Source organism: Sminthopsis crassicaudata, chromosome 1, assembly GCF_048593235.1.
Source record: "Sminthopsis crassicaudata isolate SCR6 chromosome 1, ASM4859323v1, whole genome shotgun sequence".
In the NCBI taxonomy this organism is placed as follows: Eukaryota; Metazoa; Chordata; class Mammalia; order Dasyuromorphia; family Dasyuridae; genus Sminthopsis; species Sminthopsis crassicaudata.
The window spans coordinates 12186053-12210723 of NC_133617.1; the positions used below are offsets into that span (position 1 = coordinate 12186053).

The following is a 24671-nucleotide window of genomic DNA, read 5'->3' on the forward strand; positions in this document are numbered from 1 at the left end:
CACACAGGGTCACAGAGGGAGCCGGGGACACGAGGCCGCTGACGTCTCCGAGCCCTCCCAGAGCCCTCGGCCTCTGGCTGGTTATTAAGCAAAACAAATTACGAGAACTCCCATTGCTGGCACACCAAGGTCACTAAATCCTTTTTTTCCAAGACCCCTGAGCACTTGGGGGATCTTGGGAAGGTCTCTTTTAAAACTGTGCCCTTTAATGCCCCCTTGAAAGATCCAGGAGCTGCACTGAGGCCCCGGGAGCTCCGAGAGCAGGAGAACTGACTCGCCCAGAGACTCCCAGGCCCCTCTAAGGGTTAAAAGAACGTTTGGTGTGGATGAAAGGCCGGGGGCAGGGGGTGCTCCTGAGGAGAGGGCTGGGCCGCCCACACCACACACCACCCCGTGGCTGCGGTGCTAGTGGCAGTGCCCGCGAGGCTCATCTGACACAGGATTTATCACTTCCTGGGGTGAAGCTGGCGCATTAGGAGCCCCCATTCATTGACAATGTCTCATATTCATTCTCTGTGTTCTCCCTCCCTCCCTCTCTCTTGGTGTCTCTATTCCTCCCTCTCCCTTTTTCTCTTCCTGTCTCTCTCTCTGTGCTGCCCTGAGGAAGCGATGGGAAGGCACGGTTGAGGTCGCCCCCTGTGCAGATCGCAGCCCATCAGGAGAAGGCTCCGCAGCTCCAGGGTAGATTCAATAAAGGTTTTATTCTGACCAAGCGGTTTCTCCCTAAGTTCTTCACAAATTCCAGAAGCATACTATAAGATATTTAATATGTAGGGGAGTGCCTGCCATCTAGGGGAGGGGGTGGAGGGAAGGAGGGGAAATTCGGAACAGGAGTGCAAGGGATAATGTTGTAAAAAATTACTCAGGCATATGCACTGTCAAAAAATGTTATAATTATAAAATTAATTAAAAACAACAACAACAACAAACAAATTCCAGAAGCAGCGAGGAGGACGGCAGCCCTTCCTGGTGCCCCTGATCCTCACACACACTCCCATGAGGCAGCGGGCCGAAGTGCTGCCGTACCTATCTGACAGAGCAGAACACTGAGGCAGAGAGGGGGAAGGCCTGCCGGCTGGGACCCGAATCCAGCCCCCGCTGCCTCCTTACAAAGATCCCCTTCTCTGGGTGGGCCGAAGACAGCCAGCGGGAGATTGCGATTTCTGACAGCAGCCTCAGGGACGATGGGAGTTATTGTGCAAGAGAAGCTGATGAAAGACAAGGTAAAAAGAAATGCGTCTTACCTGATGTAAACACGGCCAACTGCAGGCATCCCCAGGGCAGGCAGTCCAAGGGAAGAGAGGGGGACAAAGAGAAAGAGAGTGTCAGTGGCGGCAGCCCTGGGTCAGCGGGCCAGCCTCGGCCACGGAGGCTCCACAAAGCGCACTCCCCCCCAAGGTGCCCCCGCCAAGTTGGCAGAAGCTCTCCTCTGGCTAAATTCATGGCTTAGGAAGCAGAGCACAGAGGGGACCTGGGAAACCACTTATCCCATCTAACTGAGCAAGATCCCCCCCCGCCCAGGGCCCCCGATCTGCTACAGCAAGCCCAGAGGCCCTCGGATGCCTCCAACTGGGAGGCTTTTCTGTGCCAGGCCCACCAGGAGCCTCTGGCCTGGCCCCAGCTCAAACAAAAGGAGGCCGTCCTTGAGACTGAGGCAGGGCGCTCCTCTCCCTACATGTCCCCAAGCGCCTCTGCTCCATTTCCCTACAGGGGCCCCTCCCTCCCCAGCCCCAGGACACTTTCCACAGGTTCTCCAGGAGCCCCCCTCCAGCAGGGGTCTGTCCTCACGGAGTCTAAAACCACATTTATCTGTGGGGCGCTGTGTCCTCTTCTTGCCTCCTAACGGACCTGCCACCCGCCGAATCCCCCGGACCCTTTCCTCTGAGCCCGCCGGCAAGTCAGGAGCACCGTGAGGCAGCCTGCCCTCCTCGGCACTGAGCCGGGGATGCCTTTCTTTAGGAGCACAGTGCAGTGAGGGACGGGGGGCTCTGTCCCCTCCTCCTCCTTCCGAACAATTAGATAATGCTTATGAATTACCATCTCATTTGAGCCTTACAATCACCCTAGGAAAGAAATACTATTATCATCCCCATTTTGCAGATTAGGAAACTGAGGCAAACAGGATTAAGGAACTTGCCCAGGGCCACACAGCTGGGCCATGTCTGAGGCTGGATTTGAATCCGGGGCTTCCTGCCCCCTTTTCTTCCAAGCTGACCTCAAGTGGCTCCTGATTACTTGGGGGGGAGAGGGGGGTAACCCTTTCACTGCTCCTCCTTATAGCCCCTCCACATTGCACCTTTTCCCCCTCTCATTAAACCTGATGGAGGCCCAGTGAGCCAGGCCTGGAAGGGGCCCCAGCATTAGAGAACGTGATGATTCCGGAGAGAGGCCGGCCGCCATCCGAGGAGGGGGAGCCCCCACGGAGCTCTCCGGGTGGGATCTCTCCAGGCCTCCGTCTCGTCCGCCGCCCCAGCTCCTGGTCCGACCAGGGACCACGCACGCCAGGAACTGAGACGTTTGGGGACGGGCTTGGCGACACGGGCGTTCCGGTCACTAAAGACGAGCTCGGGCCCTCTGACACAGAGGACCCAGTGGGAACATTGGCCTTACCTAATTGGTCCAGCCCCACACCATCCCTGCACCTCCCCCCACCCCCGCCCAGGCTCACTCCTTGAAGCTGGGAGGGAAATGGGAAGTTTAAGGAGAGGCCCAAGGCCGGGCTCCAAAAAGCTGCTGGCGGAGCCCGGGACTTCCGCTCGCACGGACTGGGTGCCGGGTCTCTAACTCTCCCTGCTGTCCCGAGGCATCACGGAACTCGCAGCTTTGGACCCTGAAACTCTTCCTGCTCCAAAATCCCTTTTAGAAGGCCACCATCCCCTCCAAAGCTTCAAGGGCCCCACTTTCCTACACCGGGAAACCAAAGGTGCTGTGCCGGCCCGTCAGGCCTTCCGAGGGCCTGGCTCAGTCTACCTGTCCAACCTTACTCCCCCCCAGTGCTCCCTGGATGGGTCCAGCTGGGCCATCATTTCTCTTAGCCAGGGCTTGGAACACAGCAGGCATTTAATAAATGCTTAAGGACCAACTGAAAGATGCACATGGCTGGCTGGGCCTCCCATCTTCCCTCAGGTCGTTTCTCTTTGATACATAGCACTGCTCATGGGCAAGAGCATCACGACAAAGATGCCCTCGAGGAGGTCGAGCTCTCTTAGAGCTGGGCCATAACCCAGTGGCCAAGTGGCCGGTGTTATGGGGAGGGACAGTGGGCAGTGGAGGCCGCCACCAGCAGCTTCCTGCCAGAGAACAGCAAAAACGTGGACTCCGGCCTCGCACAGGGGGGACAGGAGAGCGGCAGAAGGGGGCTGAACTAAGACAGCCTTGAATGCCAGACTAAATCATTCTGAAATGTATTTAAACAGGTAAGAGAATCACTGGAAGATTCAGGTCAAAGACAAGAGGCGTCTGCCTTAAGACAGATGGGGAGAGGAAGGGTGTCCGGAAGCCTGGACAGAAGGCCGTCCCTTCGGGGCAAATGGGCAAGGAGGAGGGCAGGGAGGGATGCCCTTCCCCACCTGGAAGGCCCTCCTTCATCTCCTCTCACCCCAGCCCAGAATCGGAGGAGGCGGGGGCCGTGGTGGAGAGGGCACTCGAGGCCACCTCACGTCCCTTCCCATCTCAGGGCCCACGATCCAGCTCCTGCTGGCCACGGGACCAAATGGGGGCCTAAGAGTCTCCTGGGCAGAATGGCTGCCCGCCAGCCACGATAAGGGAAATCAAACTGAACCAAGCCCAGCCCACGGGGGCCCTCTTCGTCCAGAAGCTTCTCTGAGCGTGGCAGCTCCTCTGTTCTCCCTCTCCTGGGCCCCGGCCCCCCACAGTATTCACAGTCACTCACAGCTGGTCTGGTGAAGTAGGGAAGGGGCCCCAGTGGTCATCAAGTCTGCCCGGCCCGATCATTCTAGGTCCGAAGACCCGAAGGCCACAAGGGCTGCATGCTCCCCCCACCGCAGGCCGTTACCCGTGGGGCCCTCGGCCATTGACCGCAGGCCACTTCTGGTGACCAAACTCTTACAAGGGCCACTGGCAGGGCCAAGCAGGGCCCGAGGAGGGGACAGTGGGCGGCCACCTCCAGGAACCCACACCAAGGCTCCCCCGACGTGCCCTGGAGTCTGCAGGGATCGAGCTACAGAGCCGGGGAGGACTGGCCTCGGCAGACCGGAGGTTCCGGATGCTCCCACTCAAAGGGGGCCGGCGTGCCGCTTTAACCAGGCCCTTTGGGAACTCCCGGGAAGGATCTAAAGCAGACCCACTGACACCCCCTGAAAGAGGAGCCTGGCCCAGCAGGGCTCCAGGGCAGCATCTTCTTGTAGCTATAAACTCCCGGGGCCACAAAAGGTGCTGCTGGGGCACTGTGGGCACCCCCGACCATCCCCAGCCTCAGCGGGCATTCCCCCCAGTTGACCAGCCCTGATACTGACCAGAAGAGGTGCCCACAGAGGCTGATGACGGCGTCCTTGGCCGTGTCCAAGCAGATGTTGCACTCGAACGTGCTGTCCTGACTGCTGTTCTCCCCGGGGCCGTTGCTGCTGCCACTCGTGCCCCCCGCGCTGGAGTTCTCGGGAGACGTCGAGGTCGTGGGCCCTTTGCTGGCCATTTCCGGCGTCCACGGAGATCCAAGGCCGAACCAATCTTCCAGCCGAGCTCCTGAAAGGCAAACAGACTCGGAGTGACCTCCGGTCCCACCTCTGGGAGCCGGGCTGTCCGACTGCCCCCCTCAAACACCCCAATGCCGGAGCCGCGAAAGCAGGCGGCCCAGGGTGGCCGAAAACTTCAGCAAAGGCCCCGGCGCTGCCACGTCTACTCGAGAGAAAGAGCTGACATTTCCGTAGCACCCGTCACCTCACCTGAGCCTCCCCACTCCCCCCCACCCCGTGAACGAGGGGCTCTGAGGAGATAGAGGAAGGACTTGCCCGCCCCCAGTCGTCCAGCCGGGGATGCTGGGAGCAGGATCTGGACCCTGTTACTCCTGCCCCCCAGTGAGAGCTGTCCAGGGGCTCCAGCCCACACAGACCAGGACAGATGCCACGTGAAAGAAGAATCCACAGCGCGAGCACCTTGGCAGTGAAACCCGCCCCCCCCCCCCCCCCCATCCCGGTTATTTCAGGCCACAAAAGCCGACGGCTTCACCGGTCGCGAAGTGCCTCCTTCTCCGTTTCAAAAAGCCCTGGGTGGGCTCCCCGTGGGGCTGGAGCCAGCCTCAGCCTCCAACCCTGAGCCCCTCTGCCCAGTAGAGAGCACGGCAGACGCCCACCCGGCTACGCCCCCACGGCAGCCCCTCACGCGCACCGGGAGACACCCACCACCAGAGGCCGGGACGGCTCGGGTTTCAGCTGCTGTAACGAGAGGCTGCCCCTGATCCTTGCTCTTCCCTCAGCTAGTTCAGCCCCGAGAGCCCAGCGAGGAGTCGGCGTCCTCTGCACAGGCAGCAGCACACTGAGCAAGGCGGGAGGCGGCCCCTCGCACAAGCCCTTTTCACTTTGTTACATCATTTACCAGGAGGTCCCAGAAGGGCCGAGAGTTGCAGCTCCGGGGCCGTGGCTGGGCCCCACAGGCCGCTTCTCTGCAAGCCACTGATTCATTTCTGCCGCCCACGTCCCGTGGCCCTCTGGGCCGTCCCCAGTCTCCCCCGTCACTCATGGTCACAGTCTCTTCCTCTCGAGAGCCAGACCTTGGGATTTCCTCACAGGGTCCCTGTCCCCAACACTGACAAGCCTCCTTTGAGGGTGCAGACAGGAAAAGGTGGAAGAAGGTGGAAAAGACAGGGGCTCTCTCCCTACCTCTTCCCCCGCTTTTTCTTTTTTTTTTTTTTCCTTGTGAAGGGAAGGCTGGGAAATGGCCTCCAGGGACATTTTTTTTACCAGGTTTTTTTGGGCCTTCCCATTTCTTTACAGGGGGCTCTTGCCCCCAGATCAGGAAGCTCCCGATGGGTACAAGGATGGTCAAGACTGTAGTCAGTATCCCTGGGCTAGCCTGGGGTCCTGGACACAGCTGGTGCTCACTAAATGTTTACTGAATTGGACTCATCTACATGTCATCCTTCATCAGCAACCAATCAAGCATCACAGTCAGGTCCCAGTTTGTCGGCCCCTTTTCTTGCTCGACACAAAGAGCCCATCCTGGGTCATGACTCCCTGGCCTGGAATGCCCTGCCCACTGCATTCCCAGCCGCCAACTCAAATTCCCTTCTCCTGGGAAGCCTTGCCCACGGCCCCACTCCCGAAGCTCCCCTGGCACCGTGAGCTCCTCTTGGGCACTTACGTAGTATTTTAACTCCAAGTCATTTACTGATGTGTCCAATGGCGGCAGACCCCAAGCCACGGCCAACCCCTGCATCGCCCCCAGGGGCCCGCCCACCACACACGGGGCTCATGGTGATCAAGTCGAATCCATGCATTGCTTTCATTCAGAAGTCCAAGTTGTCCCCAAAGTCTTATTACAGCCCAAGACTCTCGAGGTGCTCTTGGTCGGCCATGAGTCTGTGGGTGCCCCGGAGGCCACTGAGGGCGAGTCCCCCAGCCCGGAGATGGAAGACAACAGCATATAGGCCATTGTGAAACGAGATGGGATTCAAAGGGGGCTTCTGGAGAGGAGGAGGCCCAGCCAGCGGGAGAGTCCGGGCAAGCTTCAGGGAAGAAACGCCAGAGGGAGAACGAGAGCATGCTGGGAAGTCTTGCATGAGCTGCCGCAGAGGCAAAGGAGCAGGACCAGAAGTTGCCGGCCACAATACGAGCAACCCCGAGTGTGGATCAGCTGGGAAGGGCTTGGCTGGTTTCCGCAGTGCTGGCCAGCACTCAGGAAGGACTCGGGAAGAACAACGCTCTCCACGTCCCGAAAGGCCTGACGGGCTCCAGAACAGCCCAGAGCAGACTTCCCTATACTCTATTTTCCTGCCCCGCCCCCAACCTCCATAACACACTAAGGTAGAAATATGTTTCGCGTGACTTCACATGTATAATGGGGATCGTATCACTTGCCGGCTCAGCCAGTGGGGAAGGGGGTAAAGAGAGTCTGAACTGAAAAAGCAAAAACAAAACAAAACAAAACAAAACTCCCGGACAGAATAAGGGCGGTGGATTTTTCCAGGCCAAGAAAAGAGCAGCCAAAAAATAATGGAATCCCATAAAGACATAACGCAGGCAAACACACGCCACCCACTTAGCCCAAGAGGGTAGTTCACTGATAATGCCTGTGAACCCCATGTGGGGGAGGGGGCAGAGTCTCCAATCCGACTAACATTTATTTAATGCCTACTGTGTGCACTGAGGTTAAGTGCTGGTGATACAATTAAAAAAAAAAAAAAAAAAAAAAAAGCAACCGCCCCCTGCCCCTCAAGGAGCTTACAATCTAATGTGGGGAGATGACCCCACAGGAGGCAGGGAGGGAGGGGCATCTAGTTCTATGGAACCAGGTGTGGCGGCAGATGCAAAAGGAGTCGGCAGAAAGGCCACTTTTGGCTCTCTTTATTTAAAAAAAAATATGTATTGCATTAGAGATTTTTCTTTTCAAAACATCCATTTGGGTAATTTTTTGACACTGACCCTTGCAAAGCCCTGTGTTCCAAATTCCCCCCTTCTTCCCATCCCCTCCAATCTGTTAAATATGTGCAATCCTTCGACACCTATTTGCACAATTCTCTTGCTGCGCAAGAAAAATCAAATCCAAAAGGGGAAAAAATGAAAACAAAAAAGCAAGCGCCCAACAACAAAAAGAGCGACAATGCTGCGTCGTGGTCCCCACTCAGCGCCCACTGTCTCTCTCTGGAAGCAGACGGCTCTCTCCCTCACGAGGCCTTCGGAACTGTCGGCCCTCTTTAAGGGCAGGCACTGGGAGGAGTCTGCAGCCCCCGAGCCCAGGACAGAGGAGGCTGAGGGGGATCAAGGCTTGAGTTCATAGTTCAGAGACAGAATCGACCATTTCTCTTCTTTTTTGGACTCAGTGAAAGGGGAGATTCTTTGCCCAATGGTGACCTAGCTTAAGCACTGAATGGGTGTTGCCTCACTCACACTGAGACCTGCTGGAGACCTGAGCTTAACCAGGCCGAGGTTTCCCAGATGCCTCCTGGGTCACGTCCAGTCGTTCTGATCGGTGTCTGGTCACTGGCCCAGATGGCTCTGGAAGGGACAGTGAGGCCGGTGACCTTGCCCAGCCCTCCCTGTCATGGCAGCCAGGATCCTCTTCGAGAAGGAAGGACAAAGGACAATAAGAGAGCTCAGTGTCTGTCTGTCTCTCTTCCTCTCCCTGTAGATAGACCATTTCTATCTTGTTCTTGGGGACTGAGGGACCCCCTCCCGCACCCCCAAAGGAACGCAGGCTCCTCGAGGGCAGGGGCTGTCCGCTGTCTCTCCATAGCAGCCGAGTGCCCGGGAGCCCAAAGGCCTGCTGAACACACTAGAGGTCCTCTAGGTCAAGGAAGTACCAAGTCAGCTGAGAGGTGACCAGGCGCCCCGTGAGGCTTCGTCGGGCACCCAGGAAGCGAAGGCCTCAATGTGAACGTTTGCTACAGAGAAGCCACCTTCCCTCTTCCCCAGGCGGCTTCCAACCCATAAGCCTCTGAAATGGGCTCAGACGCTCAGAAACGTTACCAGGCCCTGTAAAGGGCTAGATCTGAGCAATGCACTTGGATAATGAAGCACGTGAGACTAATTGCCAATTGGACGGTTCACTATTAATTAGTTTGAAGGCTGACCCTCCCCAGCTGTTCTGTGCTGACTTGACTGGTGGGACAAGGAGGGGGAAGTGACGTGTGGGGGGGGAGTAGGAGGAGGAAGAAGAATTGAGACGCTCCCACTCAGTCTCTCCTGGCGTTGGAGGGGGGAAGGTGTGTGGGAAGATTGCTCAGATCTAACCCCCTGACCTTGACCGTAAAAGATCAAGAACGAAGACGTTTGGTGATCCTGACTCCGGCTGATTTCTGGGAAGACAGAGTTCCAGCAAGGCCCTTCCAGCGCACAAGCTCCAGAGGGGCTTGGGAGGGAAGAAGGCACAGGCAGCACATTTAGAGACAAGGCCGGGGAGGGGGGCACAGGCGGGGCGTGCTGAGCCTGTGCAAGTACCCAAGATCTGAAGGCGCTCACAGCACCGATGTTGGGACCACCTGGAAGTCCTGGGGGGAGGAGAAGGCTCACGGAGGAACAAAGCAAGCATTAACTCACCCCCCATCCCACAGCTGAGAGGCCATAACTGAGGCCTGAGCCCGGGGCCCTTCCCGCCTTCTCCATGACTTACATCAGGGGCTCACCAAAAGATTCGGGGGACTGGGGAGACCCTGGCACAGAATGGTGCGGTAAATGGTGCGGTAAATGGTGGGTAAGCTCCTGGTCCGTCTAGTAAAGTCTATTTGACCCGCAATATGGCCAAACACTTTGGGCTGAAGGACAGACGGCGTGGAGGACTCCAGGCGTGGGAGCTGTTACAGACCCCGACCTGTCACCCGTGGGTAAAAGGGCGCTGGTGGGGGTCAGACAGAGCCCCACTGCTTCAGCTGGCTAAACAGAACCCTACTTCCAGGATCCCAAGGACAAAGGGCCAGAAACCAGAGAGGAAAGTGGAGAAAGGGAGGGAACAAGAACCCAATTTCCTTCCCCTGGCTTAGTCAGGGCAGAATTGTTAAATGGACCCAGTCTGTCTTCGGGAATTTCCCATCTTCCTCTGCGCCTCTTTGCTCCAGGACACTGGGAACCAATCAACCCCCAGGGGCCTGGCACTGCCCGTACAAGCCTCCTGCCGTGGTGGCCCCGACCCCCGATTCTTTCTCCCATGGCTTCTTAATTCTGGTTAAGGCCTGTGCACTTTTAATTTCCTTATAACTGTAAGTGACTCCAGGTTTCCTTAGTCATTCAATAAGCAATAAGCGCAGGATTCTGGGAAGAGTCTCCCCAACTGCCAGCCCGAGGGGTCCGGAGCCACACCGGGGAGGAATCCGCTCTGCCCTCCCCGCCAGGAAGGACAGAAGTTACAGGAGGAAACTCTCTTGGTTTCCTCTCATGCGGAGTGAGGGATGACGCGGAGCTTTCCCACAGCCCTCGGAACTTCTCAGGCCCATCTAGTGTCTCCCCGACGAGCTGCGGGCCCAGCCACGGACTCTCACAACCGCCCGGCGCGCTCCTCTTTACGTTTTCAGGATGGGAGTCTCGGCTCAGAGGCCGACCCCAGGGGGCCGGGGCCAAAGCCTGCCTTCCAGGAGCCTGACGGGGCTGAGCCCGGGTCTCGGTCTCCTCGGTAAGCTCGAAGGGGCAGCGTCTCTGCTCTTCAGAAGCTCTGACGTCCCTCCTGGCTCCCACAGCCACACACACACCCATGATCACACTGGTTCTGAGACAGTGGAGGGCTACGGAGGTCCAAGGGAACAGCGCAGGAAGGCGTTGTGGTCGGAGGCGGCGAGGGAGAGCAGGCCTCGGAACCGGCAAGGTCAGGGGGGCTTAAGCACAGCCCCTGCTCCACACTGGGGGGCTCTCAGGGGTTTGTCTACAGGACAGAAGGTGCCAGCCTGGATTGGGAGAGGGTGTGTCTCCCCCGGGAGGTCCCAGGACCAAACTCGATCCCAACTCTCTAAGGGCTTTCTTCACAAGAGGCCCGCGAGGCATCTAGTATAGTAGTCACATTTAGTGCAAATATTATCAACCCATTTTCCAGATGCAAAAACTGAGGCTGAGAAGTAAAGTTACCTAAGTGTTATCTATGAAGTCCTTTGGCCACAATCATAAAACTACTACTAAGTGTCTGAGCACTTGAAGTCGGTGCAAATCCGTGACTTTCTCGTTAAAACAAGCTTCTCCCGCTCTGGGAGATCCCCTCCTTTCCGCCATGTCCCTCCCTTTGGAAAGGGACGGGGAGAGAGGGAGAGAGAGGAAACCCAAGGGCAGGAAGGGCCCGTCCCAGGAGGCAGGAAGCTTGTTCTCGGAGCCCATCCTGAGGGGAGGCTCCTCTGTGCCGGGACTCTGGCCAGGACAGGCCGCGGCCTCCCCGAGATGGTGGGTTTTACTAACCGCGGCAGTTGCAATAAATGAAAACAGACACACAGAGTTACCCGGAACCTTCTAGAAATGATTAAAAAAACAAAATTAGCACCACCGTTGGGGTTTGCTTCTAATGCCGCTTGGCAAGAGCATGGCCAGGGCACGGCACTGCAGGGTCTCACCGAGGGACTGCCAGCCCTCTCCTCCACGGTCACACGGCCACCGCGTGTCTGAGGCAGGAAGGGGCCAAGCCGGCCAAACGGTCACTCTTTCGTGGGATCTCCCAGGGAAAATAATAAAGCTCTTCCAACTGGCCGTTTTGGTGGCAGTTACCTCATCTGGCAGGCCTCAGTTTCCCTAAAGGGCGGGGGCTGGAGCAGCTGCTTTCCACGTTTCCTTCAGGGGCTGACGCTCCATGATTCTGTGAACATTCTCTGGCTGGCAAGAAGTCCATTATCACATGGCAGTTCTGGAACGCCGGAAGGGACCCGGATTGCTGAGACCAGCGGCCTCTAAAGTATCTTACGGAAAGTTTTTGGGAGATGGGGGGGGAGGTCAGAGCTGCTCCGAGGCCCATTGGGAAGTTTGTGGCCCTGGTGCAGGCAGGGGGTGGGGGGAGAAGCTCCATGATCCGCTCTTTCAAGGGAGGCAGGGCGGGACCAGCTTTCCACCCTCAAACCCGTTGGGATCAGGCCAGCAGGGTCATGTCATGGCTCCCACTCTCGGAGAGCACTCATCTAGACCAACTCCCCACTTCACAAATTCAGAAAATGTAGCCTGAGAAAGCTTATGCAACATGTGCCGAGTCACACCCAATAAACGGCGGCGGAGGGACTTGGCCGGCCCCCCAGCTGCCGCAGCTTTCCCTCTGCGGTCCTCAGTTTCCCCCTTTGTAAGGCGTGAAGATTCGTTCCCATGACCTCTACAGTCCTGTCCCATTCAGCACCTTGTCTAATCCACACAAGAATTGTCTCTAAAACAAGTGACTTTGAGTCTTTGTGGGAGGCCGAAGCCCCAAGGCACCATTCCTCTTGGGAAAACCCATCTCCCCTTGGAGTGGACTTTTGGCCCAAATGGGCCTCTCTGCCCCTCCCCCATGGCTCTGGTTCTGTCTTCTGGGGCCCTGCAGAACATATGACAGTCCTTCAAAGACTGAGGGCAGATCCTGCCCTTTGCCCCCGAGTATGGCTCTTCCGGTTAACTATCCCAAGGTCCTTCAGCCAGTCCTTTCACAACATGCGCGTGGCACCCTGACTGTGGGTGCTCTCCTCTCACTTATCAATGGCCATCATAAAACCAGGGAAAGAAGGAAGGAAGGGGAGAGAGGAAGAGAGAAAGGAAGAATGAAAAAGGAGGAAGGAAGGGTGGAGGGGCAGGAAGTCTGGACCCAGCATCGCCCCCCCCCCCCAGGCGCCTTCCTCAGCTGCCAAATCCCTCCGCTGATTCATTCGCTTTGTAGTTCACTGAAAGCCCAAGATGTGTTCCAGATGACCGCTTCCTCTGCCTCCCCCACCTTGTATTTGTGGGCAAGGTCAGGGCTTTGCACCTTTTCCTCTCCTTAGAGTCCATGTCCAGCCAGAAGGGCAGCTAATCCCACCCGCTCCCGGGTCTTCTCCAAGGGCCTAAGCCTGTGCCATCTGCACTTTTATTTGCTTGGAATCAGGGCATCGATACCTTTACCCAAGTCCTCGGCAAAGCCACGGCCAGGCCACAGATCCCTGCGGCACTTGGCGGGGGAGCTCATCCAAACGGGGCTGAGGCGGAGGTCCAGAACCCACCCTGGGCCTCCGTCCTGTCCAAGAACAGCAAGAGCCACAGCCACGCTTTGCTCCAATCTATGCAAACCCCACCTCTGCCACTCCCCAGGAGGACCAGTTTAGTGACCCCGTGCCAAAGGAAGCGAGGAGATCCCGGAGGCCGCGTTCTGGACGGAGCCAGCGGACACCTTGGAATCCCACCTGCTTTTCTGGATATTCACTTCCCCCAATTGTCTAAAACTGGGCCCGGAACTGACTTCACGCTCACCGGACAATAGTAGACAGACTCCACTCAATTCCCCTTTCTGGAAGTCAAGACAATCACTTTCCTTCCCCTCCCCAGCTCACCAAGGACTGCCCACCTCACCGCCCCAGGTAACCGCCTTGGGGCTCCTCCCCATCTCCAACACGGTCTCCCTCCAAACCCTCTGGACGCTGCCCTGTCAGGTACCAAGACCATCTCTAAGAAACAGAAGCCAAGCTCAGCCGTCCTGGTCGCGCCTTTCTTTGAGCCTCCACTGGAAAGCTCCTCTCTCTGTCGCTTCTAAAATCTACTCGTTCCCCCAACCGGATGGGGGCCAGAGAACGGCTCCTTTTCCTTGTCCCTCACGGATTCTGAGACAGGAAATGTCACTTCAACCAGCATTTAAAAGCAGTAGGACGGTCTCTCCAGGCACTATTCTAGGTGGGAGGGAGCCAAGGACACAAAAGGAGTCCACATCCCTTTGGAAGAATAAATAAATGAAAAAGAAATTGGGGAGTGGGGAGGGAGAGCTGGCCAAGCAGGGGTCAGCAGAGGTCGCGGTGTGGGAACAACTCCAGAAGGGAGATGGGGGAGGGAAAGCTTCACACACAGGATACAGGGTGGACAAAGGCGTCGGCAAGTTCCTGCCATGTCCCCCTTGGAGCCATCGGCTCCTCACTGGGGAGAATCAGACCCAGAGAAAAACCCCGTCTCAATTCTAAGTCTACTGAAACTATCATTAAGGAATACTAGGGGGGAAATGCCTGGCTGCTGACTGGCGCAGACCCTACGCCGCTTCCAGTCTGCCCGTTGCTCCTTAGCGGTCCTCCTCCTGCCTTGTGGTCTCAGATCAGGCAGCTCTTCCAGAAATTACTCCGGCCTCCTCCCAACAACCAGGAAGGATACTGCAGCTGTCAATGATTCTTCCTAATGTTAGGGTCTCTCGTTCCTCGTGCTGTCAGCCACACGCTGGACATGAGAGGCCCGAGGCCACAGATTTTATTACTGACTCACTCTGGATTTTTCTCCTGGAAACTTCAGGAAAAGTCTCCTGCTCTTCCTCCTCCTGACCCAGTCAATTCCCGTGTCTATGGGATGTATCTAGCTGGGGGCAAAGGCACAGGGAGCTTTCTCCGTCTCTTTCTTCTTCAGTTTAAAGTCTTTTTGCTAAGATCTTTTTCAAGATCTTATGACACATTGGAGGGGATGTGGGGAAATTGGGACACTAATACATTGCTGGTGGAGTTGTGAAAGAATCCAGCCATTCTGGAGAGCAATCTGGAACTATGCCCAAAAAGTTATCAAACTGTGCATACCCTTTGACCCAGCAGCACTACTACTGGGATTATATCCCAAAGAAATACTAAAGAGCGGAAAGAGACATATATGTGCCAAAATGTTTGTGGCAGCTCTTTTTGTAGTAGCTAGTAATTGGAAGATGAATGAATGTCCATCAGTTGGAGAATGGTTGGGTAAATTGTGGTATATGAAGGTTATGGAATATTATTGCTCGGTAAGAAATGACCAGCGGGAGGAATACAGAGAGGCCTGGAGAGACTTACATCAACTGATGCTGAGTGAAAAGAATAGAACCAGAAGATCACTGTACACTTCAACAACAATGCTGTATGAGGATGTATGCTGATGGAAGTGGAAATCTTCAACATAAAGATCCAACTCACTTCCAGTTGATCAATGATGGACAGAAACAACTACACCCAGAGAAGGAACACTGGGAGGGGAATGTAAATTGTTAGCACTAATATCTGTCTGCCCAGGTTGCATGTACCTTCGGATTCTAATGTTTATTGTGCAACAAGAAAATGATATTCACACACATGTATTGTACCTAGACTATATTGTAACACATGTAAAATGTATGGGATTGCCTGTCGTCGGGGGGAGGGAATAGAGGGAGGGGGGGTAATTTGGAAAAATGAATACAAGGGATAATATTATAAAATATATATATATATAATAAAAAAAAAAAAAAAAAAAAAAAAGATCTTATGACACAATAAAGGAAGTGCCGATGGCAGGTGAATGGGGGAGGGCGGGCATAGAGCAGAGACTGTCAAGAGCGCTCCACAATGACAGACAGGCGTCACCTTTGGAAACCACTTCCCTCCTGCACATCTCTTACCACATTCTTACCACCAAGGCGCAGAGTCTATCAAGCGCAGCCCGTAAAAGAGCAAGCCTAAACTCAGTTCTTCCTGTGTGATTGGGTGTGTGTCTTGAAAGCTCTGGTGTGCCCTTCCTCCAGGGTATCATCATATCCAGGAAGCAAACAGGGCCCTTCAAGTCCAGCCTCTAGGCTGGCAGCCGAAAGGCTTTAGGAGAGCCAGAGCGGGGTACTCTCGCCCATCACATGCTCGACAGTAGCTTAAAACCAGCTACCACTCTTGGGGCACCTGTCTGTGTCCCTGAAAGACTACATATAACCCTCAAAGTGGTCCTTCTGTTTCAGCAGTGTTGTGCTCCTCCCAGCATCCTTTTCCTCACACAATTACTTCCATCACATGACTGAACATATACTTAAGATCTATCACTTGTCTCTCTAGCTCAACACACACACACACACACACACACACACACACACACACACTCTGTCTCTGTCTATCTGTCTGTCTCTCCTACTTCCTAGACTATAAACTCATTCCTCCTACAGGGTAGAATAAAGCAAAGGCCTGGTCCAACCTTACTTGGATTCTTCCAAAGAGATGGAAGCCACCATCTCCCAAGGCAGCCCAATTCCCTTTTAGACAGCTTTCCTTGTTGGAAAGGTTTCCAGACGAGCTGAAATCAGTCTGCTAGTGATGAATTTTCAGTTTGATTTTTACTAACACTTACTGTTCAGGTGACCCTGAGTAAGGTGCTTCACCTATTTGCCTCAGTTTCCTCACCTGTAAAATGGGGATAATATCAGTGTCTATTTTGCAGGATTGTTGGCAGCTGTGAGAAAATATAAAGCACTCAGCATTGTGCCCAACCCGGCGCAGGCGCCACATACGTGCGTATTCCCTCCCTTTTCCTTTCCCAGAACGCCAACCTTGAGGAATCTGTTACAAAGCAAGGCACTAGGTTATACAAAGACAATTTGTTCCTGGCGTGTGCTTCCGTTATCTGGGGGGAGATATACAAAAGAACTACAGAGTAAATATAAAGTCATGGGGGAGGGGGAGGCTGCCCGGAGTGTGCAGGAAAGTTTGGACGCTTCACAGCTGGAAGACGACAGGAAAGATCTCCAGGAGGAGGTGGTGCCTGCGCTGCCCTCTGAAGGAAGCGAGCAAATCTGGGACTCTAGGAAGTGGAGATTAAAAGGGGTTGGAGAAATGAAGGACTAGGACATGGAGACGCCAAAATCTGGGTTGCTGAAAGGAATGAAATAAAAATACTAATGAAAATGCCAGATCTTTGAAATGCTGAAGATCCATTTCCTCAAAGGACAGCTTCTGGATCATTTTTAAAATGTTAATTTTTCCACTACTAAACTGGGGTAACCACCCAGCACGGGATAATCTTTTAAAATGTCCTGGAGTCAGACAGGCAACTCTATAATAACCTTTTCTATTTTGAGAATCTCAGGTGATGTGCTTGGCAGGACACAATGTTGGGAAAGCAGCAATGGGCACAACTTTCAAAACCACTGTTTCCCTGAACTCAAGACGGTTAATTTCTCTAAGGAGTGCATCACATATCTGTGTTCGTGCCTTTTTGCCCCTCAAAGATTGGGATTTCCAGGAAGAAGGAAGCCAAATCCTAACTAAGCTTTTGTCTCTAATTGGTTTTCTCCAGATATCTATCATACCTAACTTTTCTAATATTCTATTTATCTCAAGTCCTCTCTTATTTTTTTGGTGTGTGTGTGTTTTGATTTGTCTAATTCTGAGAGTGCTAGGTTGAGATCTCCCACTAGTATAGTTTTACGGTCTATTTCTTCTTGCAACTCTCTTAACATCTCCTTTAGATGCTGCACCACTTGGTGCATATATAGTTAGTATTGATATTGATTCATTGTCTATGCTACCCTTTAGCAAGATATCTAAGTTTTTGTACCTATTCCAATATTCTGCAGAATATCCTGCACATAGCAGGTGCCCAAAAAACATTAACTGAATGGTGAATGAAAATGATTCTGAGATTATTATATGCAGGGCAGATTTATAAAGGAGGATGGCCATTTGAAGACTTTAAAATGTTTAAAAAATTAAATACTAAAAGCATTTTTCAACAGAAGACAGCCACCTTTTAATAGCATTGTTGAACACTGTAGGTCAAAACATACAAATGTTTACTGAATGAATGCCTCAAAACATTTCAAGATCTCAGTGAATTTCAGAGCTGAAGGACACTTGGAATGAGTTCAGCCCTTTGTCAACTAAACTTAAGCCTGAAGAGGAAAAAGTGGCTGGTTCTAATGCCCCAGCGGGTGAGAAGTGAGCCCGGCTATGAACAGAAGTCTCCTTAAAACATGACACCAACACAGTTAAGTCTGAAATAGTGACTAGAAAAGCATGACACTATTCTGCCTTGCTTCCGAGGCATTCAACTTTCTGCCAAAATTAAGACTTCCAAGACTCCTCAAAGGAAAGTGTCTTTATATAAGTGGAGGACTTCAAATAATTTGGCTGCATCTAAAACCATTATGAGGTATTTAATATGTATGGGAATGCCTGCTATCTAGGGGAGGGGGTGGAGGGAAGGAGGGGAAAATTCGGAACAGAAGGGAATACAAAGGATAATGTTGTAAAAAATTACCTATGCATATGTACTGTCAAAAAATGTTATAATTATAAAATTAATTAAAAAAAATAAAACCATCATGAGGAATCCTTCTCCAATATTATCAAACTGTCATTCTGGACCTGATCATTAAAAATTCTTAATATTGGCCAAGAAGAGAGACCAAAGGTTGAAATGGAATTGCTCATAACTACTCTGGATTTGGCCAGTTAACCAGGTCAAAACTCACTTCACTGTCGTAACATTCAGCTTACATCTTTTTCCCCAAGAACAGGGGGATTTGGCCAAATCTAAGTAAGTTCTACCTATGTCATTCTCCTAATCTTGTTGACCAGACCCCTGCCAGAAACAGATATGGGGTTACTTTAATATGCTCTCTTCTGGACAGTAGGCTATAGGAATAATAGGATTATTCCTGTCTGCCTTTTCTGGTCCTCTCTGACAATTCCTATTATAATTTAGTTTAGAATTATGCCAGAAGTGGAAATCTAACTCACGGGCTTTTTACTTTCTCCCCTTGATTATCTGCCCATCCTGAGGTTCTGGCCCCCATTTTGGATTCTCATCATTGACGCCTGAGCTCAGTGCTCAATGCCCTTCTTTCAGTTCACTGGTAGGATGCTCATTTGGGCCAATAATCTGAGCTCACCAAGACTCTTGTCTAGTTGGGTTTCCATCCTGCCCTCTCTTTAAACAACTTCCCCTTTTTCATCTCAGTAATTTGCATTTTTTTCTTAATCTTCAGAATTTCATGTTTGGGAGGTTGTCATCTTTCCTAAAACAACTTCCTTAGCAGAAATTTGGTCCATGGAATCAAGTTTTTAATAAGCACTTGTGTCTACCAAAGCACTATGGATACAAATAAAAAATTAATTCAGTCTCTCCTTTGAGGAGTCCACGTTCTCCTAAAGAGAAACATCACATCTATGAGGAGTCAGCCTCAGGACAGATACAAAGACCCAACGGGTTCTTGGGATGCAGCAAAAGAGCACATGGTGATTCCTGGGGCCTGGAGGCCCAGGGGCTCAGGTTGCAAGTAACTCAGTTTGGCAGGAGTGCAGAAGGAAGATGAGGCAGTGAAATATCCTCCCACCCCACAATTCTGAGTGTATTTCCTATGCCTGCTGTCCTCCCTTTCTCTCCTCAGAAGTTTTAAAATGGAGTGCTGACCTCGTTCCAAGTCTCCCTCCCTCTCCCTTTCTCTCCTTCTCCCCTCCCCCTCCGGCTTGCAATCGGTTGGTTCTCTGAACCACTCCCTCTCCTGGCAGATCTAGTTCCAAGATCCATTTAAGTGTGCTGGGCCGGTGACATTCTGATGGCTCTGTGCTGTCATCCTGGCACCTCCCATCCGTTCCTTTTAATACTGCAGCTCTTGCCCATGTTCTCCTGTAAATCCTTGGCACAGCAGCCACCCACCCAGCTCCCTCATCATCACCCCAAATGTCATCAGTCTTGGTGCTCGTTCCTCATCAGGGCGCCCTCCCTTCCAGCAGAGTCCTTCCAAAGCCTCCACTTGAGGGGGCTCAAGCCAACCGGCCCTTCACTTCCCACCCCTTCCCCAGCCTGCTCCTGCAATGGGCACCTTCCCTCTCATCAGCCTCCTTTGTGATTTTCTTCCCTCATGCGACTGGAAGCCCCTTGAGGGCTTTCTCTTCTGTATTTGATTCCCCACACTCAGCATAGTGCCCTGGCATACAGAAGGTGCTTAATCAATGTTCACTGACTGACCCTGACAAAGTCCTTCATATCTCAATGGAGCAGGTAGCCTTGGTCACGCTAATGGCTGGCCTCCCTCCTCCTCCTCTGGAGATCACCTTTCAGGCCACTTTTTGTGAATAATTCCTCACTGGTAATACGCTGCCCGGCCTATTTACGCTCGCCACGGGATCTTCCACTGCCCTTTGGGGACTACAACTCGAATCCGTAGAGCCCGTGGGATGCCATGAGTCACGGCCAGAGAGCGTCACTGCTGTGGGCAGAAGAATGGGCCTCTGCTTCGGGAGACACGTGGGGCCGCTGGAAACGCTTCGAAATTTCCCAAACTTTATCTCACCTACTCCCATTGTCCTTTTCCAGCAAGAACCCCCTTCAGTGTCAGTCGGCCTGTTTATCCACGATTCTACCAAGTCAGCCCTATGGGTTATCATGGTCCAGACAGGAGACCTGCTTGGTTTTTCCACAGGAGATGGTGGGTCGAAGGATTTTGATGGATTAGGGATTATGTTTAAAGGTTCTAATGTAAAAATCAGTGGCTCACAAAGAAAGGCATGTGGGCCTTCTTCCATCTGAACTCTATGCTGACGATGGTCAACACGCTTCCTGTTTTATGCCTTGCTGGACAGCCATGAGCAGAGTTGGACAAAGTTCTATCTGCTGTTTAGATTTTTCAGGGAATCTGGGGTGATTAAAGCTTATGTTAGGGTAGCCAGGTTGTGCAATGGATAGAGCATCAGGAGGACCTGAGTTCAAATTTGGCCTGACACTTAAAGCTTCCTGACTGTGTGACCCTGGGCAAGTCACTTAACCCTAATTGCCTCAGGGGGAAAAAAGGATTTTAGCTTCTGTTACTGTCTTGTTGGTTGCTCTCCTCGGAGATTTTTTTTTTTAATAGTTCTCACATAAAACTAGAGAGAAATCCTGTTTTCTTTGGCTTTTTAATCAACTGGATGATTTTTAAAGACATGATGTGCTCCAGAATATTCTTTGAAAATATCAACTTACTCCATTCTTACGTCATCATAGAATCCCTTAATTATTAATCCCTATATTATATAACACGTATTATGTGTAGATTATTCTCAGGAGGATTTCTGTGGACATGGACTGGTAGACACATGGTCAGTAATTGATAAGCTTTTTAATCATTCTCTACCTGACTTGCCACAAATATTCAGATCCTCCCAGTTTTCAGACACGTTGAGAAAGACCCTTCAATGTCCACAAAAGCGCTCCTTTGTCTGTCTGCTCCAGCTTCCTGTCTGTTACCCTCAGTTCCATATCTGCTTCTTTGTGTGGCGCATCAAGGACTGGGAAATTCAGTCTAAATTGAGAGGAGGGGCAGCTAGCTGAGTGAGCCTGAGCAAGTCACTTAACCTGGTTGCCTCAGTTTGCAAAAAGGGAAAATAAGAACTCGCCTGCCCCAGGCTGACTGGGGATCAAACGAGAGACCGTAAGATGCGTAACTCAGCACCGGCTCGCGTGGGATGGGGGAGGGCGGGGAGAATGTTAGCTGTGGCCCCAGAGTTTGTTCCAGGGACCCCTCTCTTTGTTCTTCTCCGAGCATCATCCTTCAAGATTGTGAGGCTGGGCTGCTCTTAGGTCTAACTCTGGCTCTCTCTCCCCAGCTTCTCCCCCTCCAGTTTTTGGGGTTTTTTACATATATTCTTAATACATCGTGACATTCCACTGCAACTCTCTTTAGTCTGCCATCCCTTTTGAATAAGGCACATCCTTTTAGACGTACCCGCTGAGTCTTTCCCCACCAAACCTCAGCGGTCCAATGTGTCTCCTTTCCTAAGATTTCTCAATGGCTTTGCCTGCTAGCCCCGGGGAGAACCCTTAAGGTCAAGGACCTGCCATTAAAAAACCGTTATGCCCCGAATGCCATGCACGAGCGAGCCTTTCACACAAAAATAACTTAATAAGGAGTTATCCCATCCTATTTGTGTAATTACGATCATCTGATCTCCTCAAATCTACTACTCCCACGGCTACCAACACGTTCTTTCTCCCCGTCCTCTCCACCGTCCGTTTTCTTTAGGAAAAACTTAATTTAAAGGGCGCATAAAGACAAACAACAGACCTGTCCTCGCTCTTCGGAGCATAGGGGTCAATCAAAGAAAGTGACCCGCACCCAAAAAGGGTGTAAAAATGAACAAAAAATTGGGGGTGGTAGGAGAGCCCCCCCCCAAGAGGTACGGGCATCTGATGGGGAAAGGCACCTGACTAAGGGGTGGCTCGCTGGCTAAATGAAAGGTGGAGGTGCCCTCAGGCAGACGTGGCAGGTGGCTGGACGCAGGGGGCCGGACACCCGGGGCTGGGGGAGCCGCAAGGACGGACCAAACTGCGCCCTCCCACTCTGGCCGCCCTGCTGGCTCCATCCTGGGCTCTGGTGGAACCAGACAAGCAGCTGGCGGGGATGCCCCTTCTATGACTGTGGCCAGGTGGGCCCGAGAGCCAGCTAGAGGCCGCCTCCTTGGAGGGCCCCCCATCCTGAAGGCCTCGGCCCGCCCCCTCCTTCCTCTGGGGAGTGCCACCGCTGAGCCAAGGATGTGGGGGGTCTTTAAGGTCAAGGGCCAGCTGTGATTTCATCCTGCCCGCCCCGCCCCCCCCATGGGCGGTAATCCCCTCAGGAACCCCAGTCTGGGGGGGAAGCCCCGCTGCGTCTGGGGAAGCTCAGTTTCTCATCAGGAAGAGGAGGGCGGCTCCGGGGATGAGTCAGCCCGGCCCCTCCCAGGGCCGTCCCAGCCCCGTGGACAAAGGGCCACTCGGCCTCCCCGGGCCTCACCACCTGGTGGGCCTCACCACCGGGCCTCACCACCGGTCCCGCAGGCGGGGGCGGGGCGGCTCGCGGGGGTCACTGCTTACTGGAGCTCAGGGCCACGCTTGCAATGACCACGGCGGGCACTGGAACAAGACCTCGGGAGAAGTCACTGCCGCGTCCCTCGGCCGGACCAGCCCGGGCCAGGCCAGGAGGGACCCCCCAGCCCCATCCCAGGCGGCCCCCAGGCATCTGCCCGGTCCTGGGGAAGGGGAGCAGACGCCCCCCGTGAAGTCACAAAGGGAGGGGAGGGGGCCGGAGATTGCACCAGAGCCCGACGTGGTACCCCACGGAGACTGCGCAGACGCAAGGGGGTCACAGGCTCCTGGGGGGGTCCGTCAGCTCGGAACCTGTCAACAGTTTCCTAGGGCGCATGCGTAAGCAAACAAACGCGTTGGGACCCAAATACTCGGGGCTTTTCCCGACTTACAGAGCGCACGCGCAGACAGAGTTAAACAGCAGCAGACGTGGGCATTCAACCAGCCAGCTCACCCAGATTCCCGAGCGCACGCGCAGTTTCGGGTTAAAAAACACTCTAGCTTCCGCCACTCCTCAGCGCGCATGCGCACTGGCAAATTATGGGGGGCGTGTCACATTCCCAGACAATCCAAGAACGAGGGGCCTCTTCCCCCCGCCCCCCAGCCTTCTACAACGCATGCCCAGTAAAAAGTGGAAGGCGCATACTTCCCAAGTCAGACCCCCACCCTCTCTTCCCTGCCAGAGCGCCTGCGCAGCCGTACCAAGATCCGGAGAGGAGGTCCTGGCCCGCTCCCTCCCGCCCCCCAATCCCAGGCCAAGCCCGCACCCTCAGTGAGTGCGGGCAGCCCCGGAGCGCCACGGGCCGCCGAGGTACCTCAGCGCTCGCTCGCTCGTTCCGTCTGCCGCCCGTCACGTCGGCCTGGCTCCGGCTGTGGCGGGTCCGGAGCCTCCTCCACGGGATCCCGTCACCTGACACGGGGGATGGGGCCTACGCGAAGGCACTTCCGGCCCGCTCCCGGAAGAGAACAGCGGGCACCGTGGGCGGGGACACCTCTGGCTGGACTACCAAGGTTCCGCCTGCGGGCGAGGCATACGGAAGGGGCGGGACTAAGTACGGAATGTGCTAGGGAGGGGCCTGAGAATGGGGAATGTCCGCTGAGAGGGACTTTAAAGCTGGGAACGGCGGGGCTGGGAGGCTCTTCAAACCCAGATCAAAGAAGTAGCTCGAAATTCCATTCTGGAAGACTTCCAATCCCAGCCTGAAGAATGGGCGGAAGTGAGCGATCCAAAGGCTTGAACCCGAAAAGAAACCGCTACAACATCCGGGGAGAAGGTTCTGGGAATGAAGAAGCACAAGACCCGGCAGCTTCTGCCAAATGTGAACGGAGAGTGTGTGAAAAGGGGGCTTAGAGCGGCCGCAGCGGCCCCGCCGAGCACACCCCTTTCCCATAGCATTTTAGTTGTTCGAGTACTGAGTTTCCAGCGTCCGTTTGTGTAAAATCCTTCCGCTCTAAATTTTTGCCCAAACAAAACCAAAAGAAACAAGATTGAAAGAAGTACAAAGCTGGGGAAATTCTTCACAGCCGGTATTTCTGATAAAGAACTGGGTCAGATTCGGAAGGATTAAGTCATTCCCCAGCTGGAATGGTCAAAGGAGACGAACAATTCTTAGAACACGGAATTACAACCATCTGTAGTCTTATGAAAAGGTGCTCTAAGTCACTACTGATCAGAGAAGTGCAGATTGAAACAACGGAGATACCGCCTCACACCTCCCAGAATGGCTGAGGTGACAGGAAGTAATGATATATGTGGAAGGGGATGTGGGAAAACTGGCACGCTGATACATTGTTGGTGGAGCTGTGAAATGATCCAGCCATTCCAGAGAGCGATCTGGAACAGAGCCCAAAGAGCTATAACACTCTGCATCCCCTTTGACCCAGCAGTGCCATCACTGGGTCTGTATCCCAAGGAAATCCTAAAGGAGGGAAAAGTACCCACATGTGCAAAAATGTAGCAGCTCCTTTTGTTGTAGCAAAGAATTGGAAAATGAGGAGATGCCCATCAACTGGGAGAGTGCCTGAACAAATTATGGTATATGAAGGTAATGGGATATTATTCTCTGCAAAAAGATGAACGAGCTGATTTTAGAAAGACCTGGAAAGATTTCCATAAACTGATGCTGAACAAGACAAGCAGAACTAGGAATACATTGTACACAGGAACAGCAAGAATGTGCGATGGTCAACTATGAAAGATTCGATTCTTAGCAGTTCAGTGATCCAAAGCAATCCCAATAGGTTTTGGACAGAAAATGCCATCTGCATCCAGAAAAAGAACTAAAGGGACTGAATGTAAATCAACACAGGCTATTTCACTTCTTCTTTTTTTTT

General features: G+C 53.3%; 1 protein-coding gene across 3 annotated transcripts in view; it reads right to left on the reverse strand.

Moving 5' to 3' along the window:
- RNF185 (ring finger protein 185) overlaps positions 1-23294 on the reverse strand; it is a 28891-nt gene extending 5597 nt beyond the window's left edge. Inside the window, exons 1-3 of one of the 3 annotated variants that reach the window (XM_074293422.1) lie at positions 23153-23294; positions 4476-4701; positions 1245-1263 (exon numbers count right to left, since the gene is read on the reverse strand). In XM_074293422.1, coding sequence (XP_074149523.1) covers positions 1245-1263; positions 4476-4651 — 195 coding nt within the window. In that variant the 5' untranslated portion in view covers positions 4652-4701; positions 23153-23294. Of the gene's footprint in view, positions 1-1244; positions 1264-4475; positions 4702-22346; positions 22493-22729; positions 22815-23152 lie in introns of those variants that run through there. The other 2 variants (XM_074293432.1, XM_074293414.1) reach the window with 2 other exon arrangements.
- Between the last annotated feature and the right edge of the window lie 1377 nt (positions 23295-24671).